The sequence below is a fragment of the Tauraco erythrolophus genome, chromosome 13 (genome assembly GCF_009769465.1).
Source record: "Tauraco erythrolophus isolate bTauEry1 chromosome 13, bTauEry1.pri, whole genome shotgun sequence".
Lineage (NCBI taxonomy): Eukaryota > Metazoa > Chordata > Aves > Musophagiformes > Musophagidae > Tauraco > Tauraco erythrolophus.
The window spans coordinates 23,949,734-23,969,550 of NC_141477.1; the positions used below are offsets into that span (position 1 = coordinate 23,949,734).

General features: G+C 59.3%; 2 protein-coding genes across 3 annotated transcripts; one reads left to right on the forward strand and one right to left on the reverse strand.

Annotated features, from left to right (window-relative positions):
* Positions 1 to 442: 442 nt before the first annotated feature.
* On the reverse strand, positions 443 to 9,014 carry LOC104384043 (CLIC family member 2). Its single transcript, XM_009992354.2, has 6 exons — positions 8,629 to 9,014; positions 4,401 to 4,510; positions 3,817 to 3,942; positions 2,887 to 2,993; positions 2,276 to 2,457; positions 443 to 2,102 (listed from the first exon to the last, which is right to left on the reverse strand). Exons 1-6 carry the CDS (start codon positions 8,683 to 8,685, stop codon positions 1,941 to 1,943), a joined length of 744 nt encoding a protein of 247 aa, XP_009990656.1. The 5' UTR covers positions 8,686 to 9,014; the 3' UTR covers positions 443 to 1,940.
* A 774-nt stretch (positions 9,015 to 9,788) lies between these two features.
* On the forward strand, positions 9,789 to 19,525 carry LOC104375420 (protein eva-1 homolog C). 2 transcript variants are annotated; one of them, XM_086619670.1, is made up of 9 exons: positions 9,789 to 9,806; positions 10,616 to 11,231; positions 14,299 to 14,498; positions 16,206 to 16,329; positions 16,545 to 16,697; positions 16,864 to 17,007; positions 17,168 to 17,239; positions 17,597 to 17,686; positions 18,376 to 19,525. In XM_086619670.1, exons 2-9 carry the CDS (start codon positions 11,150 to 11,152, stop codon positions 18,759 to 18,761), a joined length of 1,251 nt encoding a protein of 416 aa, XP_086475796.1. In that variant the 5' UTR covers positions 9,789 to 9,806; positions 10,616 to 11,149; the 3' UTR covers positions 18,762 to 19,525. The 2 variants fall into 2 exon arrangements, with proteins under 2 accessions (XP_086475796.1, XP_086475797.1); XM_086619671.1 differs by lacking the exons at positions 9,789 to 9,806; positions 17,597 to 17,686 and having other exon boundaries at positions 10,587 to 11,231.
* Positions 19,526 to 19,817: the final 292 nt, after the last annotated feature.

Genomic DNA, 19,817 nt, shown 5'->3' on the forward strand with positions numbered 1-19,817 from the left:
TCTGTCCTTCTGACTTATCTTCCCCTGGTTCCTCCCCTCATGCTGGACCCATAGCCCCTCCGTGGTCATGGCGTTTCATTATTCATTTTTTTTCCCAGGAAATAAAAGCACTCCCCAGGATGATGTCCGTGACCACTTGGTGAGTGGGGGCTGCCTCTCTGGCCGAGGGAAGGGTGGCTCAGGGAGACACCACAGGGCAGGGGATGGGCATGGCGTGGGCAGATCACAGTGCGTGTGCCCTGAGGAGGGGACATCTCTCCTGCGGGCAGGGCAGGATCTGCCCTGTGCATCCCCGTGATCCAGGGCGGCAGAGACTGTGGGCTACAGTTTCACTTATGCTAAATCTCAAAAGGGTTTCCACCATGAGGACACCCCCTCCACCCTGTGCAGCACCCTCCATGCCCAGTGGCCTTGGCTCACGTGCTGACAGTACACAAGCAAGGCGTATTAAAATAGAGTTTACTGCTGTTCTTAGTTTAAAAAAAATTCCAAACAAACCAAAATTCATTAATAACAAAACCAGTCCCCAAACCCAGTGCTATCAGAGGCAGGCTTGCGAGGACACATCTTTTAGTGCAAAGAGGGAAATGGTAGTGAGGGCTGGAGGGGGGTCTGCCGGCGCCGCGGCCCTGCAGGACCCACCACGCTCACTGTACAGTATATCTTTGCCTGCGGGGCTGCCTTGGGGAGGGCTGGCTGAATTCACCGGCACTGACGGGAGCCCTTGGGGGAGCGGGAGGTATTGGCCGGGGCAGGATGGGACATCACGGCTGTGCAGAGCGGCTTTGAATCCTCTTGCGTCAGTGACACTGGAGGGGAAGGCACAACACTGAGCCAGGGACACCAAACCTGCCCACCTATCTCCTACAGACACAGGACTTTGCAAAGCAGCTTTTGCTCGCCCTCTTAGGCTGCCTGGTACCGGGGTGTGGAAACCAGACGGATGCCTTACCCCAGGCCTCTGTCTCCCAGTCAGACACCTGAAGTGTTGATGGGTTCTGGCGAGAGGGTGGTGGAGCTGGAGCTGCACATGGTGGCACCTCCTGCGGTGTCCTGTAAGGCAGGGAGAGGCTTCTTAGCTCACAGGAGCCAGGCAGGATCTTGCAGCCAGCAGCATGTGGCCCTGGGTGCTGGCACACACAGGAGTGATGCCCTGATCCTCAGCCCTTTGCGATTTCTCACTTGCCTCCTTCCCTGCCCACAGCAGGTCCTAGCACTTTTCATGTCAGGCACAATCCCCAGCATCCTCCTGCCCCCATGTCCAAATGAGGAGTCAGAGACACGTTACAACTCTGCAGCAGTGAGAACAATTTGTCACTGCAATAAACCACTGGGGGCAGAGCCTTTTGGTGTCTTCAGATGGAGCCTGGATGTCTTAGTGGAAGGGAGGGCTTGCCCAAAGGCAGACTGCAGGGCGCTGTGCAGAAGGGTGAACTCAAACAGCTCCAGCCCAGGTGATGTGCTGGGATCCTGGGATGCCTCTTCCCAAGCATGCAGGATGGCTGGGACCGCATGGGGCTGGAGAGCGGAGCAGCTCCGGCAGCAGATGGCAGGCAGGGCTGGCTCAGCCGTTTGAGCGGTCTCATCTCTTCCACCAAAGCGCCATTGCGGAAGGCTAGCACTCAGCTTTTCCCATGATGCGTGGCCGCAGGCCGCGAGATGCATTTTTGGGGAGTACGGATGCAGTTGCCGCTGCAGCCACGGAGGTGGTCCATACATATGGTCAGCACTGACGGTGCACGGGGGCTGCAACCAGCTGGCGGCGGAGGAGGAGAGCGTGGTGGGGGGGCTGTGAAGCAAGGCGCTATTTCTGAAAGGCAGGGGGTAGCAGTGCCTAAAACCCCCTCCAGACCCTCCCTCAGCCGGGGTTTGGTGGTGTCAGGACTGTGGAGGTGGAGGGCTCGGCCGGGGCAGTGCTGCGGGCACATCCCACTGCGGGGTTAGGTCATCTTCCTGGCAACGCTGGCGTAGGTGTGTTCTATCTCCTCATCCGCAGGACATGTGTGGCTGAACTCATCGCACGCGTAGGCATTGTTGAGGTAGCGCCAGACACCCGCCATGTCTGCTGGGATCTCAAAGTCGCGATACTTTTTGGCTGCAATCTAGAGAGGAGAGGAGGAGGAGGCTGAGACTTCCCAGACATGGGGAAGATTCCCTCTCTGGCTTGGCAGGGGAACAAATATGGGACCTCCAGCCCCTCGTTGCATCACCCCACCCTGTAGCCCCCTCTTGGAGTGGGTGTTTCCACCTTGGACGTGCGAGCTGGTGCCATTACCTTGATGATGTGCAGTTTGGGCAGGAGGTTGCAGTCAGCCAACGTCAGGTGGTCTCCGTCCAGGAATTTCCTCTTGGAGACGGTGATGTCCTCCACGCTGTCCTGGTCAATCTCCTCGGGGAGAGGGGTGTTTAGGTAGACATCCAGACGATGAAACTCCCGCAGTAGGGCCTTCTCCAAATCTGGGTGGGCAGGGAAACAAGTGCCGTTAGCTCAGTGCCCTGGGCTCCCAGTGCAGCGCAGGGCCGTGCCAGGGTGGATGAGTCTCTCCCAGGCTTTGCATAAAGGGACAAAGCCCTCAGGGCCACGCTGGTGGTGCACAGCACTGGACCCTGGCCAGTCTCTGCTCCCAGGGGATCCCAACAGCATCAGCTCATGCTCCCTTCCAGGACCCACTCTCCCCAGCACCTGCACACAGGACCGTTAGCCCCATGGAGCGCAGGACTGCCTTCAACCTTCCTGCCTGCTCCTCCTCTTGCTAAGGAGTCTTTGGCAGGGAAGGCAGCAGGAACTCTAACGTGGTGGCAGGATTTGCCCACAGACAAAAGGATTTCTCCCCAACACCCCGGGTAGCAGATCGCAGCCCCAAAGTCCCCACTCGCATTTCTTACTGGCATTTGCTTCCTTGCGCGGGTTCTTGATGTATGCTGAGAACTTGGCAAATATGTCGCTCCCCACATCGAAGGACTCCTTGTACTTGGGGCTCAGATGCGGATACCTTTAAAGAGACGCTCACATCAGTGCAGGCAAGGATGACGGCAGAGATTCAGCTGCGTGATCTCCTAGGCCATGGTGCCCAGGGCTGGTACTGGAGGATGCAGGTGATGCTCAGCTGGTTGTGGAAGAACGGTGACGCTTTAAATGACCACAGCTGCCACCCTGGGAGCTGTGTTATCTTGGGTGTTTGCTCGGGGAAAATCACAGCGCAGGAACTCCGAGGTTTGGGGATGCTGGTGGCAGCAGAGCTCTGGCCTGGCCCGGAGGACTTGTGTTGGCACGGGAGGGGTCTGGGCAGGCAGCAGGGAGGGGTCTGGGCAGGCAGCAGCCCCACGAACGCGCTGTCGTTTGCTGACGCGCCCGAGGAGGCGGATGACAGAGATCTGAGTTTGACGCTTCCCCTTCCGCACCGGGCGGGCTCGGCGGGCAGCGCCCTGCCCGAGCCCGGGGGAATCGGCCCCGCCGCGGCAGCGCTTTTGGGTACGGGCGCGTTCGCCTTCACTCCGCGGGTACGAGCAGGGAAAGGGGGTCTCGCGTTCCCCTCTGCCACAGCAGCAGCAAACCCACCCGCTCCCGGGAGGCCCCCGCCCCTGCAGGGACCTCCCCCCGCTCACTCTCTCCCCCGGCCCTGCCCGCACCGAGCGACTGGTGCGCTTCCTCCCATTGTTTTCCATCCGATCCCTCCCGTCCCCTCGCAGCCCGACCAGGGCGTGCAGCCGCCACCGCCCGGCCCCCTGCCCGGGTTTCCCAATCCGCCGCGCACTGCACAACGCTGCGGTGCACCCGCCGGGCCCCGAAAGGGGAAGGAGGGAGTTTGCAATTACGTGGGTGGGCCCAGGGTCTGCTCCAGGAACTCCTCGATCTTCATGAAGTCTGTTTTCAGCTCCTTGTTGAACAGCAAGAAGGGTGGGTTGGTGCCCGGCGCTAAATCTTTCAGCTCTTCAGGTTTCCTGGAGCGGAGAAAATAAGCGGGCTCAGAGCCTGCAGCCTGTCTGCACCCACCAGCCTCCCTGGGCGAACAGACAAGGCCGAGGTGGGTGTACGGGAGGGGGCGTGGGGCTGGGAGCATCCCTGCTTGCATGCTTGGCTGGCTTTGAGGGGCTGCAAGTGCTCCCCAGCCCCTCGGTCTGCCATGCTGTGCCTCAGACTCAGGAGTGCATCTAGCAGGACAGGGGGTCCCTGTGCCCATGCACGCGTTGGCATACGGCTGGAGCCCCTTGCTGGCCCACTCCCTGCGCCCCACAGTGTGAGGGGTGGTAAGCGGGCAGGGACTGTCACTCCTGTCCCTCTCGAGGTGGCACACTGGCAGCAGCGTGGGTGGGAAGGAGGAAGGCGCTGATGGGGGAAGCCAAGCCAGCGGTGTCTCATCCCGCCACTGGCACAGGGCTGGGCTGTGATGCCGTCTCACCTGGTCATGTCCACCGTGGTGACATTGAACTTGACCCCTTTGAGCCACAGCACCATGAAGAGGCGCTGGCAGAAGGGGCAGTTTCCGATGTTTTCTCCATCCAGACCAGCCTGATGGGAAAGCAGAGAAATGAGGATTTAACCCATTGGCCAGGCTCACCCAGCCCAGATGGGATGCCTGGAGGTGGGCAGCCACAGGAGCCAGCCTCAGGAGGAAGGCACATGGAGGGCTTGGCCCGGCACCTTGGCATTGTATGCTGCAGGGAGCCCCTCCTGGCACCAGGGGCTCAGCTGTAGGATCCCTGAGCCAAGTTGTGGCCCTACTGCCACTGGAAAGCATCAGAGAGCGTCCTCAGGATGCCCGAGGTCCGATCCTTCCCAGAAATGTGAGACAAAGCCAAGAGGAAGAGGAGAAGGAGGCAGGGGAAGGTGCTTGAGGGTGACTGCTGATGGATGGGGAGGAAGGGAGGGTCCACTTGGCTGGGAGACCAGGCTGGAGAGGGTGGTGAGAAGGGAAACATGCTCATGTTTGCCAGGAAAAGCACAGTTTGTTTTTGTGTGCTGTTAGTGTCTGCCTCTGGTTTTGTGTGCATTTAACGGACCCAGGCATGACTTCCCCAGGCTAACAATGGCCCAGAAGTACCCAAGCAGCCCCCTCAGCCTCAGGGAGGAGAAGGGGGTGGCAGGGCTGCACAGAGGTGAATCTGTGGTGGCATCCCACCCAGCATCAGTGGGGAACAGAGCTGCATGTCAGCTCCTAAAGCTTCAGTCCTTTGCAGACAGTCCCTTTCAACTCCTCTGCATGGACACAGCCGTGGCTGCTCTGTGGCCAGGATAGGGTCAAACAGCAGTGGGGACACAGGAAAGTGAGGAGCTTGGACAACCTCCCTGAGGCCCACCAGGGCTCCCTCATCAGGGTTTCACCCAGATGATGCCCATTCAGCAATCCTGAGGGAAAGCAGCAGCGGGTGGAGTGAAGCTCATTTCCTTGCTATGTAGCAGCTGAAAATACCCTCTGCAAAAGGACTGAAACTCCTTACAAGGAGTTTGGTCAAGAGGAATGGGACAGGTCCCTCCTCCCCAGGCATAAAAACCGGTGCAGATGCTGCTCAGAGAGGGAAGTTGTGCTGCGGTACAAGAGGTAAAATGGCTCACAGGAAACTTGACAACTTTAAAAGAATTAACTAGTTCCTCAGCTGCACATGAGTCATGGTCTTCCGGCATGTGTGGCAGTCCTGCCACTGCTGGGAGAAGCAGCATGGCTCACACCAGCTCCTTCATGGAGGGATGCTGCTCCCACAGAGCAGCTTGTGTTGGCACATGAGCCTCGGTGGGACAGCTCGTGTGCCACAGCTCTGTGCTAAGCCTTCCTTGGTATCAGCTGGTGAGCTGCAGTCCAGAGGCTAAGCAGGAGGGTGATGAGATTTGGGAGGATCTGGTGGTGCAGAATCCAAGCAGCAACAATAACATCAGGAGTGGGCAGCTGGAGGTGGCTCCAGAGCTCACACCTCACTGGGGCCCAAGATGCAGAGACCTGTGCCTGGCTCTCCTGGGCTGAAGGTAAGTGCTACAAGTCACATGTCTGTGTCTACAGGTGCCTAGAAACCCATGGACGCTGGACTGCTCAGCTTCTCCAGGAGAGATACACCAGCCTCAAATTCACCCTAATGGAGACTGTAAACTGATCCACACAAAATCCCAACACTGAGTGGTCAGCTGGAGGTGGTGGTCTGCTTATCTATGCCAGCACCTTTTAGTCCTTCCAGAGGAGTGAAAATTAGTTTTAACTAGTATTTCCTATGCTCAGCTGTCACGAAATGATGCTCTTGAGAAATAAAATGGGAACTGAGGAATGTATTGATTCTCTGGGATATACCCAGAAGTGAAGCTGAATTCACACATGAGGCTTTTTGCTGGCTTTTAATAAGAAATGCTCCTGGGTAGCTGCCGCTCAGGAGCGTCCTGTGTCAGTTTACAACAAATAAGGCTTTTTTGGTAACAGATAAAATTGTGTATCAGATGTCCTGTGAGGGAGCTGAAGAGGTGAGTCAGAGAACAGCCACGAGGGCTGCTCGGCTCTTGTGCCAACGGGTATCTCTGCTCCCCTTCACCTCTCCATCGTCACTGTCGCCTACGAGCTAAAAGTAATGTCATCCTTCAGAGCATCTCCCACACTGACACCTTTTGTGGCTGCCAGGCGGAAGGACCGAAGGGCGGAGGGTGCAGAGCCTGAAGCCCCCCCAGACTGACTCTCCTCACTTCTTTCCCATCCGGATGATGGATAAACCCAGCATGGGCTAGCACAGCATCGCCAGGGAGGTGCAGGTTTTTAGCCCCAGCTCTCCGAGGTCTCACGAGGCATTAAAACCCCAAAGTTACTTAGCAGTTCCTGTGGTTTTCCCCTTGGTGAAATAGCATGAAACAGGGTGGGAGGAGGGAGCAGCTCTGCGTGCTTGGGGTGCTGCTAAGAGCTCGATACCCACTGGGACCTGCCCACAGTTCTTACAGCCACCCTGAACGCTGAGAATCAGTCTTGGGGGCAGCTAAACACCCCGTGGGGCTGAGGGGCAGAGCCTCCTCCGGGCAGGGAGAGAACCCCAGCCAGTGGGACGACGCTCTCACGGAGACCACGGCAGAGTGAGAAACAGCTGGTCTTTTGGGGACCACCCACCCCGACCCGAAGGTGATGCGGGACCTACTTTGCACCCTCCCCATCCTCGCAAAGTTAACTTCAGCATTTGCCAGAGTGAAAGCCAGGCAGGGGCGATGTGCCAGCAGGCATAGGCGGGAGTACTGGCTCCCACCGAAATCTATGGCTATCGGGGGTTACACTGGCAGCCGTGTCTCAGGGCAGACCCCGGCCCAAGAGAGGTGCCGATGGCACAGAAGGGTGCCTGTCTGCAGCCAGGAGCTGCTGTGACTGCGGTAAAACTACGTCCTGGATGGCAGGAGAAGGAGGCACAGCATCAAGTCATCTGTTAACAGACAAGCCACAAGGGTTTTTTCGTGCTAAATTAAGGTGTAGGGGAAGTTCTGCTGCTGCTTTGTTTTCTGTTTCCCTTCCCTCTGAAAACCCCCGTGAATGTGCTGCAGCCATTACAGTCACTTCATGTATTGTTTTCCTCTTCTCCCCAGCCCAGGGAAAAAGTGGTGGTAAGAAGGGAATTGAAGATCTGAATTACTTTCAAGAAGAAAATACTCTTGTCTGGATTCGGCTCAGCCAAGCTTGGTGCCTGGCAAGCACTGCCGTGGCCACAGCTTTGGCAAGGGGATGGGGGAGATGCCTCCTGCAAAGGCTCAGATAATCCTTTACAACACATATTTCCAACTACGACCCAGGTAAGGTGCCACGTACTGCTGGCTGCCTGTGCCAGGGAAGCCAGTGCCTCTGGCCAGGCACTATAGTTCTTTCGGGCACCAAGCTGCCCTGGGAGGAGAGGAGCGAAGCCTGTGGGACTGTGCTGCCCAGGGGAAATTCCCCTTGAGTGATGGCACAGGCAGGCATCGCTCATCCAGCCGCTGTCACTTGACAGCATGTCCCAGGGCCCCACTGGCATCGCTGCTGGCACACGCAGTTACTGGCTGCCAGCTTCGGCTCCTCTCGTTCTGCAGTCCACATGTCTGCTGCAGATGTTTTGAACATGAGTGTTAAAATGTTCCAGAGGAAGTGTTCAGAAAATTTCTTACCAGGGGACAAAACCCAAAGCATTTCCAGCGAATAATCCCCCGGGCTGCCCAATGAAACCGCCCCATCCCACCCACATGCAGGCACCCACGCCGGCTCCCCAAGCCTTCCACGCTCTGTTTCGCAACCCCAGCTTGCAGGAGAAGCTGAAGTGGCTGCTCTCAGCTCTCCCGCTTGCTGTTCCCAGGCTGGGACTTGTCTTATCTGGTTTCGAGAGGCGCATGTGTGCCCGCTCCCTCGTTACGCCAGCTGCCAGCAGCACCGTTCACCTGGGGTACACGACCACCACAAGACCAGGGTGTCTTCTAGGATGCTGGGCATGACACCCCGCCAGTCCCTGTGCCACCGTGTGCCTGGTCCCCTCCTCTGGGCACCCACTTAGCCAGCCTCCATGGTGAGTGATCCCAAACTTGGTACCCATCTCCAGCCTCCCAAAATGTGAAGATACCTACGAATTTCCACCGCCTACACCCAGCTAGAGCCTGCTGAGAATGAGCCTGTGGGGAACGGCCAAAGAGCAACCATGCCACCCCCTGAGACCCACCTTCACAAACAGCTCAATCTCAGGTTCCTTGGTGGTGTTGTGCTGCTGACCGTCCATTGCAGCGGCGTGGGGAGGGACCGCTGGCTGCTCACTGCTGTGGTGAGTTGGTCAGTCCTTTGTGGAGCTCTGGAGCGGGAAGCTTTCAGAGGGCTGCGGCTCGAGCACCTCGGCTGCGCTCTAGCCCCGCGAAGGGCTGGGGCTCGCCCTTTCCTTCCTTTCGAAGTGGGGAGGAGCGACGGGGTGTGCGTGGGGACCTGCTGGCAGGGAGGGGGAAGCTGCAGGGCCTCCCAGCCGTGACTCAGCACGCTCAGCATGGGTCTATCGTGTTTACGGGTCCCCTTCCAGTCTATCGCACCCGCCCAGGCACTGCTCCGGTGCCTCCAAGCAGTGGGCTCACCACCCAGGTGGCCCGGCACCGCTGCCGTCACCTCCCAGCTGGGAGCAGGGGTGTTTTGCAGAGGAAATGTCTTGTCCGCAGCTACTCATGCTGCTCCAGTCTGGTCTTGCCCCTTCGCCATCCTCCCGTCTTTGTGCCCGGACGCTGGTGCTCCAGGGCTCGCCACTTCTTTCTCTCTTGAGTGAACCGAGCTGGCCTTCCCCCTGCCTTCCCTCCTCCTGCTGCTGTGTCACAAGGTGCAGCTGCCAGGACGGAAGGCACAGCTCCTCTCCCTGACCACCACCGTGGCGTGCCCCAGGCTGGGCTCCTCTGAGCACCCCCTAGTGCAAGGAGCAGGGGCTGAGCAGGGAGAGGGTTCAGTGGAGCGGAGCTGGCAGCCTGGCCGCCTGCCACAGGCTCTTCGCAGCTGGCCGAGCGCTGCCAGGGCGCAGACTTTGGGCAGGAAGTATAAAACAGCCAAGGAGGGAAAGCAAAGAGGCTGGAGCATGTCAGGGTGCAGCAGGGAACCCCAGAGCGCCACTGGCAGCAGCCCTGCCAGGGCAGTGCCTGGTGGGGTGATGGGAAGGGATGTCTCCGGGGCTGACCCCTGGCAGGGCCCCGTTCCTGGAATTAGGGCTGTTTCGCAGGAAGGATGACCGCCTTGCTTTCTTCCCCAGGATGGGAGGGAAATGTTTGCTGTCAGATCATCCTGGCTGCCATCCCAGCGGAGACAGCTTCCCAGCTCCCACGGGCTGAACTCTCTTGGGCGAGCCCCATCTCCCACCGCAGGACCCCATATCTGGTACTGAGCTTTGCACAAAACGGGGATCCTGATTGCTTGACTCAGCCCCCACCCCACCAGGAGTAAGCTCAGACTTCCCTAAAAATAATCAAACCCTGATAAGAAAGTATCCACCCCGAGGCAATTAGGCTGGGAAATGATTTTGCAGGCTCCCAGAGGAGTCTCCTCTCTCTTGGGTCCTGCTGCACAGCCCAGCGCGGTGCTTACGCTGGCGGCTGCACGGGAGGGCTGGGGGGCATTTTTCTTTCTGCCCCATCAAAGCTTTCAGAGAACTTGAAACTCCACCCAATGGGATAGGAAACTGCCTGACGTTCTCATAAGCAAGAGGGGTGAGTTAACGGTGTTGTGATGCTGAGTGGGACCGCGGCAGCACCCTCAGCACAAGCTTGGCACTTGTCTCATTCCCCTCACCCACCTCCCACTGCGGAGCCCTGGGCGATGCAGCTGGTCCCTGCTGCTGCCCTGGCCCCTGCCTTGCTGCCCCTGCCCGAGTGACGCTGAGCCTGCGGAGCGCCGTGCTGGCTCCTGGCACTGCTGGCTGCCGCCTTCTCCGCTGACCTCAGCCCGGGGAAAGGCAAGCAGCTCCTGCCCATTGCTCATTGCTTTTCGGTCCAAGCTGGCAGATGAAGCGGCGGGCAGGGATTTGACTCCTGTGGGTAGGGGGCCAGGGGATGGCACAGTGCCCTCCTCGTGAGCTGTTGAGGTGCCCGATATGCGGCCCTGCGGAGGCTGTGGGTGCAGAGGGGCAACAGCACAGAGGTCCCTGCCCACGACGTTTGATGCAGGGTGGGTGTTTGCCTTTTCTGCAGGATCAGCTGTGTTGAGGCAGCACAGGCAGCCCTTTCCTTCCCTTCCCTTCCTCCTCAAACAGTGAATGGCCGGACATTGGCCGAGATGGAGATTACGGCACACGTATCCAGATTTCTGCATCACTGTGTCCGTGAGAAAGCAGGGGGCACGCTGGAAACCTCACCAAGCCCTGTCCGTCTGCTTGGAGGGAACAGAGGCAGGAGGGAAGGGGCTGCCGGTTTCTCCACTGGCGATGGAGATGCCAAGGCACAACATCCACTTACCAACCACACAGCGCCTTTGAAAGCATGTCCCTCCCTCCCGTGGGAGGTGTCCCTGTGCTGAGTGTGCCCCAGCTGTCCAGAGCAGCCCCTTGCCCTGAGCAGCAGACAAAGAGCGGGTGCACAGGCACCTGCCCGGACCCAGCGCCTTGACAAGGCAGAGAAGCGAGCCATTGTCCCCACGCGCTGCCAGCTCCAGTGCCAGCCACCGCCGAGGACTGGACCAGCGGAGGCTGCCTAGTGGGACGCAGCAGAGGCAGCAGCAGTTGCACCATGGCTGGGCTGGTGGGGCCAGCAGGAGCCCTGGTCCTCCTCTTCCTGGCCATGGAGCTGGAGGCCAGCCCGGAGCTGTCTGGTGAGTCGGGGCACAGGCAGGGCGATGAGGGATGCTGGGGACCATGCCAGTGCGAGGGGAGGGCGAAGCGACAGCTGGGCTGGTGGGGTAGGGACAAGCGAGACACAAATCAGTGCAGGCCAGAGGGAGTTTGTAAACAAAAATGGGGTTTTTATCCCCACAGAAGAGCTGCAATCTGAAAACACCCCATGCACATCCTGCAGCCCCGATGTGAGGGAGCGGGTGGCTGCCCCTGCTGCTGCTGCGCTCCCTTGGCCAGTTTGAGGCAGAAATGCAAAAACCCAAATCTTAAGACAGTCCCCGAGCTTTCCTGAGACCCTCCCTGGCCATGATGCTCATGCCTTTGGTGCTAGGCGGTGTGAGGAGCTGAAGGCTCCCGGAGCGCCCAGGGCTCCCCTGCAAGCCCTCGCTGCTCTGAGAAGGGGAGGGAAGAGATAGGCTGAAGCCCTACCCAGTCCCTGGATGGAGCTGGTGGCTGCAGTCCCCAGCCAGAGCCACCTATGAGTAGGAGGGCTACGGGGTGCACTGCTACAAGGCACAACAATGGCCAGATCGTCTCCCTGGGGGCAGCACTGGTGAACCTTATTGATGTAGCCGAAGCAGAAATTCAGGATCCCTTGTGCCCCAGCACCTGGGACAATCAGGATGGGTGCAGGCAGGCTGGGTGCCTGGGGGCTGCCGTTCCTCCGAGGGATCTTCTAGAAACAGCCCCACATACCTTCCGCTCTGCACTGCTGGTCCTGGGTGGCACCAGAGCCCGACACCGCACCGCCGAGTGCAGCAGGGCGGGCTGCGGTGGAGAGGATGTGATTTCATCTGGGCAGAGCTGACTGCACAACCACACCGTCAGGGACTGAGTCAGTGGCACCGTCGGGCAGCCAGAATCACTCTCAAAATCTGCCTGCAGCCTCCTTGCCGTGGTTTCACCCCCAAAAAAAACCCAACCCTCTTCACAATTACTCACTGCCCCAAAATGGTGTGATGGAGAAACCTCTGTCCCTATAGCACTGACTGAGCCACAGTTTTAAAACACAAACTGCTGATGCTGCCAGCTGGCACAGCAGCAGAGGAGGGTGCCTGCTGCAAGGCAAGCTGGATCTGGGGAAAATTATTTCTCCCTCTATTCCTCCTCCGTGTCCCCCACCATCCCCAGGGTTTGGCTCAGCCCTCTGTGCCCAGGGCTGGCCTAGCAGGGTGGGGTTTGGGCAGCCCCACCGACAGCCATCTCGGGGATGGGCAGGCGGGTTTGGAGTGGGTGCCAGGCAGAAGTCAAGCTCCGGCCAGCTCTGGAGCCTGCGCAGGAGCCAGGCTGCTACCACAGGCGTGGAGCTGTTGCAAAGGAAGGAGATGGGGACTGGCAGGCTGGACAGGGCCCAGTGCCCCGCACAGCCGCCGGCATTTGGTGATATGGGGCAACTGGAGAAGAGGGCTAGAACGGGGCTTCCCCTGCACCCCTCTTTGTGGACATTGCACCCCAAGGGACTGATCCAGCTCTGTACCCTCCAAGGAGCATCTTTGCATCTCACTGGAGCTTTGACTTGGCTAAAACAGTTTGTCTGCTCCCATACACCATCCTCCGCCTCTCCTTTCCTCTCTCCTCCAACGCGCAGAGGGGCGAGCAAGGGCTCACTTGCACAAGGCTGTGGCCCTCCTACTCCCTCATCCCATGCTTGCAAGGGGAAAGGCATCGAGAAATGCCAGCAGCTGCCTATGTCCAAGGGAAAGATTAACTCCGAGCGGGGGGTAGCTCCCAACTGTGTCCGCTGACATCTCCCAAGGAGGCATGCTGGCTGTGGATGCCAAAGGGTTAGCGGCAGCAGGGAAGGTGAAAAGGGCTCTTTGTGCAGCTGAGCCTGGCACTGGTTTGCAGAGAAACAGAGGGAGAAGCGCGGGGCTGAGACCCAGCGCTCCCACCTTGTATTGGTTTGGTGGAGTTTGACATGCTGCAGGCAGGGGGGACAGGGTGTGTGTCCTGCCTTGGACCCAGCATTGGCCTGGGGTGCCAGTGCCTCCAAGGACCCACAGCTAGGGACAGGAGTCTGCGACCCACCCAGCAGCCCAGAGTCCTGCCTGGTAGGCACCAGGTTGTCCCATCCCCACCTCCCAGCCTCAGAATGATGCTTCCCCTTTGCTTCTGTTTTATTCAAAGGCCTGCTGCAAACTGCTCTGCCTAAAGTCCTACACGTTTTTTGTCAGCTTTTCCTGCTTCTTCAGCCTCCTCCAGCAACCTGTGCCTCGTCAGAGCACCCTGGCAGCTTGCAGAGCGTTGTTAAAACAGCTTCCTTGCTCACCCAGCACAGCTGATACCAGCATAGCTGATAGCTGCACGTTAAACCCTCTTAAAGGCTGGGCAGGACAGCCCCACCTTGCTTGCCCTTGTAGGGAAAGCAACAGGGTAAGTGGTTTGGGACACAAACTAGGCAGGCTTAAAAGAGAGAAATATGCTGTGCTGGGAATTCAGAGAGAGAAGGGCCAGTGCCTGTCGGAAAGGCCGTGGGCTAACAACGGCTCGCACCGATGCACTGGGCTTCTCCGGCAGAGAGACCCTGGGGTCAGCTGGGCCCAGATGAGGATCTGGTGGCTCACACCCATCCATACTGACCCAGCCAACTGTGGGAGCTTGCAGAAGCTACTGGACCCTTTTCTCCCCCAGGCATCGTGTGACAGAAAGTGTTCTCTGCTCCCCGTCTCCAGCAATGATCATCTCTGGCCCATCCTTGCTCTCTCCTTTCCATGTCTCTGTAACAAGTCTGATTTTCTGTAAACACTTGACCACTCCTAATGGTATTCTTTTGTACATGTTTCTTCTGACTCCAGCTTTTGCTTCCCTTTGCTAACCAGCTCGGCTACTTCATGCCACTTTCCAGCCTCTGTGCTGCAATGCTGGATATAAGGTTTGCTGCAAGCCTACCTTCTCTGCCACAGTCCCACTCTGGTCCTGTTTGCCCCATAAGTGCCCCAGCCCAGGACATCCTCACTGCCATCGGCTGTCAGGAGCCCAAGCACCACCACCACTGTGGTCCCAATATCTCCTCCAGCCGACACTGCCCGTGTTTTCCCCTTCCAGGGTACCTGCGCAAGGTGCTGAGGAACCATACCACCCACACCTGTGATGGGGAGCAGCTTCTCATCGTCTGCCCTCGCAAGACCACCATCAGCATCCTCGGTGCCTTCTACGGGCGTCGCGTGCCCAGCCCCAACCTCTGCCCCAGCCCTGGCAATGTCTCCCAGGAGAGCACGGAGTGCACATCCGCCACTGCACACCTGGTAAGGATGGGGGGTCCCAAGGGACCGGGCTGTGCACCTCTCCTTCCCCAGGTCACTGGGCTGCCTGCTTGAGCTGGGTGCCTGCAGGCAGCACAGCCTCCCCATGCCCTGATGGATGCTGCTGCCATCGGCACCGGGATTCACCCTTGGGGTCCTTTTCCTGGGGTGTTTTTGAGAGATAAGGGTGGACAAGACCTTCTGCAGTGGGTCCCAGGGTGGGGTAGCTCTGCCAGAGGAGCCTGCCAGGAGGCACTGCTGCGTCCTGAGCTGGCTTTTGGAATAATCCTGCAGGACACAGCAGGCTTGGAGAAAGCCCTGACTGCTGGGACTGTGTCCCAGGAGAGGAGTGGCACAGCAGCCGGGGTGCCAGGCTCAGGCAGTGGGACAGGAGCCCACGAGGAATGCTGCGCTCAGCACTGCAGGTGCATCCCCTGGGATTCACACAGAGCTCGGCTCTTCCCAAGCAGAAGAAGCACCCACCCATGCTGGCAGCTCCCAAGAAGCGGATTGATGAAGGCCCAAAGAAGGGTCTGTGGATTGCAGTAGTAAGCACAGGGAGAGGGCTGGCAGAAGGGAAGGGAACTTCTCCAAAGCTGATGCCTGGCTGAGCCCGCTCCCCCGCCGCCACCCGCCCCTGCTCAGGCTGCGGCTTCGCCGCTGCTCGGGCTCGCCATGGGCCGGGAGCCCCAGCCCCGCGGCCAGCGCGGGCCGCCGTGGGCGGGCGGCAGCGGCGGCAGCGGCAACGGCCACTCCAGGGACGAGCGAGCGGCGCCATCTGGTGGCCAAGCGCGTGCATTGCACGGAGCGCTGTGGGCTTGGGCGTGGGCGCGCGGGTGTGGCACGGAGCCGTGTCGATGTGCACGAGTGTGGCATGGAGCCGTGTCGATGTGCACGAGTGCCCCACGGAGCCGCGTCGGTGTGCACGAGTGTGGCATGGAGCCGTGTCGATGTGCACGAGTGCCCCACGGAGCCGCGTCGGTGTGCACGAGTGTGGCATGGAGCCGTGTCAATGTGCACGAGTGCCCCACGGAGCCGCGTCGGTGTGCACGAGTGTGGCACGGAGCCGCGTTGGTGCGTACGAGTGCCCCACGGAGCCGCATCGGTGTGCACGAGTATGGCACGGAGCTATGTTGGTGTGCATGAGTGTGGCACAGAGCTGCGTCAGTGTGTACGAGTACGGCACGGAGCTGCGTCGGTGTGCACGAGTGCCACACAGAGCCGTGTGGATGTGCACCGGTGTCGCAGAGTTGTGTCCGTGTGCACAAGTGTCACACGCAGCCATGTTGGTGTGCACGAGTATGGCACGCAGCCATGTCAGTGTGCACGAGTGCCACACGGAGCTGTGTCAGTGTGCACACTTGCCCCTTGCACTGGGCCGTGCATGCATGCACAGCGGTTGCATGGAGCCATGCCAGTGACCACGCTTACGCAGGTGTTGCACAGGGCTGCACACGCATGGTGCGGTGCAGTGCTGGCACGCCTCTGCTGGCACACAGGTCTGCGTGGGTGCAGGGGAGGGACCGATTCGGGAACTGACGCACGAAGCAGGGACTGTGGCAGGGAGGGGGTGGCACGAGCAGCCATAGGATGCCTCTGTGGGGTGAGAGGTCATTTCCCTGGGCCTGGTAATGGCAGCAAGGGAGAGGAGGCGCATATAGCCTCAGGACTCCTCACCCATCTTCACGTCTGTCCCACTTTGCTCTGCAGAAGCTGCTGGCTGAGTGCCAGGACCAGCAGTGGTGCCAGTTCTCGGTGCATAGCCAAGTCTTCGGGCTGGATCCGTGCCCTGGAACACACAAGTACCTCATTGCTTCCTACAAGTGCCGGCCAGGTGAGGTGGAGCAGGTCTGGGCAACGCCGTGTGAATTCTTCCCTGGCCTCGGCTGCTCAGAAAGGGGCAGAGAGGGGAGCTGAGCTGTTCCTGTATTTTGCAGCCCTCCTTCAGCCCTGCCCTTGGCAACTTGCAGACCCTTGGCTAGGCTAAGGGAGCAGGGCACTGCAAGTGATTTGGGATGGCTTGGGACAGCCTGTGGTGTCACTTTGCAGGGAACCATCGAGTCAAGACTGTGTGTGAGAATGACAAGCTGAGGCTGCAGTGCCGACCAAAATCCATCCTGGCCATTTATTCTGCAAATTATGGACGATTCCTGCGGGGCAAACCAGAGTGTGATGTCCTGAACACTGGGGGACCCCATATAGGTAGGCTGCAACTGTTCAAGCCAGAAATGGGGCCAGGGACCATGCAGAGAGTATGGCACAAGTACACAATGGGGCTGTACGTGTGGCCCTTAGCCCTAGCCGGCTGGTGCCTAGCAGGCAGGGGCAGGCAGGTCTGCCCGCAGGTCCATGACCCATGTCTTTGCAGAGTGTTTGGCCCCGGATGCCCTGCGGAGGGTCTCCAAGAAGTGCCACCGCAAGGGAAACTGCACCGTGGCTGCTGACCAGGCCACCTTTGGGGACCCATGCCTCCCGGGCACAAAGAAACAGCTGCGAGTCTCCTATACCTGCGGTGAGAGCCACCCGTGGGGGTCGAGACGTGGGGGCCACCGGTTGAGCGCCTGCTGTGCCCACCACATGCCATGCAGGCAGGGACGCGGGGCTCCCTGGGGAGGCAGGGGGCTGCTGGGGAGTAGCCGGGTGGTGATGTTCCGTGTGTGCTCTCCTTGCAGTGCCCAAGCAGCTGCTGGAGGAGGTGGGCCCTGACACCTCAGACCCCTTCCTGCTCTCGGACTACATGCACGGTAACACTGGGGCAAGGCAACACCAAAAGCAGTGCAGCATCATGTCCACACTCTGGTGAACCACCCCTTCCATGGCCTGTCTGTGTCTGTGGTCCCCACCACTGACACGAGCCCTGCAGCGCCATCCCAGCATCGCTGCCTGGTGGCTGAAGCCACCAGTCGGGCAGTGCCCATGTCTGAGGGGCTGGAGAGATGTTGTCTGCTGGGAGCAGGGGAGCATCCTTGCAGGCAGAGGAGCACTTGTGCAGGAAGGAAGGAGTGTGGTGTGGGGAAGGAGGCAGGCAGGGGCAGGCAGCCAGGCAGCGGGGCACTGGGGAGCACCTCGTGTCTCAGCCCATATCCCCTTGTTCACTGCAGGTGGTTGGTACAAAGGGCCCAGGTTCTCCAGGCTCCGGGAAGACCGGATGATTTTTACTAGCTCTCTGGCAGCTTTTGCCCACCTTTGGGGTACGTGCCCTCCCCGTCTCTCACGCAGCACCTAGGGAAGTGAGATGGGCTTTGGATGGTGCCTCAGGTCCCATGACCCCTGCTTAGCCCAAAGCTCTGCTCAGAGGCAGCAGACTCCATGGGCAGGGTCAGCAGGCACGTGAGGGAGGAGGGCACCAAGCAGCCATTCTGGGTTTGGGAGGGCACATAGTGCAGGAGCTCGGAGGCTGTACAAGACCTGAGGTCCCGCAGCATCGGTGGTCGTGGTGCTGCTGCAGTGCTGCCCATGGACCTTCCTTCTCTGACGGGCTGAATTACTCACTGGGTCTGCTTCCTGCCCTGTCTGCAGGGGCACTGACGGAGAGCACCTCTCTGTGGGCAAAAATTTCCCTTTCCAGGGCAAATTACTCGTTTAAATCCCTGATTGGATGATTCCTCCCTCCGTGCTGCCTACCCCGCATCCCAATGAGGGTTTCCTATTGGTAAAGGGGCATTTTGGGACACTGGTGGGTGCTGAGGAGGCTCTGGGTGACACTCCCACAACCACTGGGGCAGGGTTTGTCCTGCCCCTGCAGCATATGTGCTGAGAGCATCCCTGCTCCCCTCTTCTTCCTCTTACATGCCTGGCAAAGGGGGGTTTCCAGGCACTGGTACCCCACAGGCAGCAGAGGCAGTTTGTACCCTGGTTCTCTTTGCTCCTCACCCTCCAGGCGTCCCAGAGAAAGTTGGCCTCTACTTTCTTTGCGGGGTCTCAGGAGGCCTCATGCTCCTGCTGTGCATCATCAGCCCCAAAACAACCTTCCTCCAGGAGGTGGGGGAGGCTCTCAAAGACCCAGAGCTGGGGAGCAGCTCGGAGCTGAGCAGGACCAAGCTGCGGGACGAGCAGGACGAAGACCTTCCCGATGACAGCTCCTCGGACTCTTCCTTCCGCCGCCTCACCCGCACCTACCGAGCCACTGACAGCATCTTCGGCCCTGAGCTGACAGCAGCCATGGAGGGAGCAGTGGAGCACCAAGGCCGCAGCGGGGAGGAGATCTGGATGCCCAAGGAATCAAGCCCATATGCCATCCACAAGATCAAATCAGCCACCAAATAAGAATTGGAAGAAAATGGCCAGAGAACAGTGGGGGCAGAGGCTAAGTGGGATCCAACATCAGAGAGACACAAGAGTTAGGGCTCCTCGGGGTGAGTGGACATCCCGAGCAGCAGCAGGGCTATGGCAGCCCCAGTGTGGCCATCAACTCACTGCTCCACCAGCCTGGAAACCTCTAACCTGGGGGTAAGATGCTGTCTCTGGGTGCAATAAGGGGCTGTAGGATGGCTCACGGGGCCGCTGGCTCCTTTGCCACAAACACACCGCTAACCCTAAGCTAACCTCCCATTCTCTGCTCACATTGGCTGGCTCTAGTGCTTAATCCTGCTCAGCCATGCTGAACCCACCCTGAGTCTTTCCAGGCTGTTTACTCCTGTTTCTTCTCCGGTGCTGGCTTCCACGCCTGGTGCTGCAAAAAACTGTCTGCACTCAGGCAGTGTGCTGGTGGTGGAGATGCAAGAATGGCCAGGACGCAGGGAGGATGCAGGTGGAACAAGTGCGAGAGCACTGCAAGCATCATCCAGCACAGCCCTACCACACCACATGCCTTGCAGCCTTGGTATCCCCAGGGGAGCTGCACCGCGGGGCTGGGGGAGCTGGCAGCTTGGCACGGCACTGGCTCTCACCTCCCTGCAGGCGTTTGGGAGCTGTCACTGTGTGTTGCTCTGTGCTTTCCTGGAGTTAACTTGCTGGGGCTTTTTCCAGTAAATAAAGGTAACAGCTTGTAGACACAAGTTCCTCCCTGACCTCTGCCATTAATAGTGAAAAGGGAGAAAAAAGGAAGCAGTGAAGCTCAGCCCTCCCTGTGCGGATCAGCTCCTTGCCTCCTGTTGGTGTTTCTGGCACTGGGCCGTGAGGAGCAACAGGTTGAGCTTGTTTTATCACGGGAAAGGATGAGGTTTTAGCCTGGGGAAGGGAAAGGGAGGAAAAGCAGTCCATGTGGATCCCATGAACGATGCTTCCCTGCCCTTGGTCCTTCTCTGGAGCCTGAGCCTCTGTCTGGTAAGCAATCCTGGAATGAATGTCCCCAGATACCATGCAGAGGGGCTTCTCGGCAGC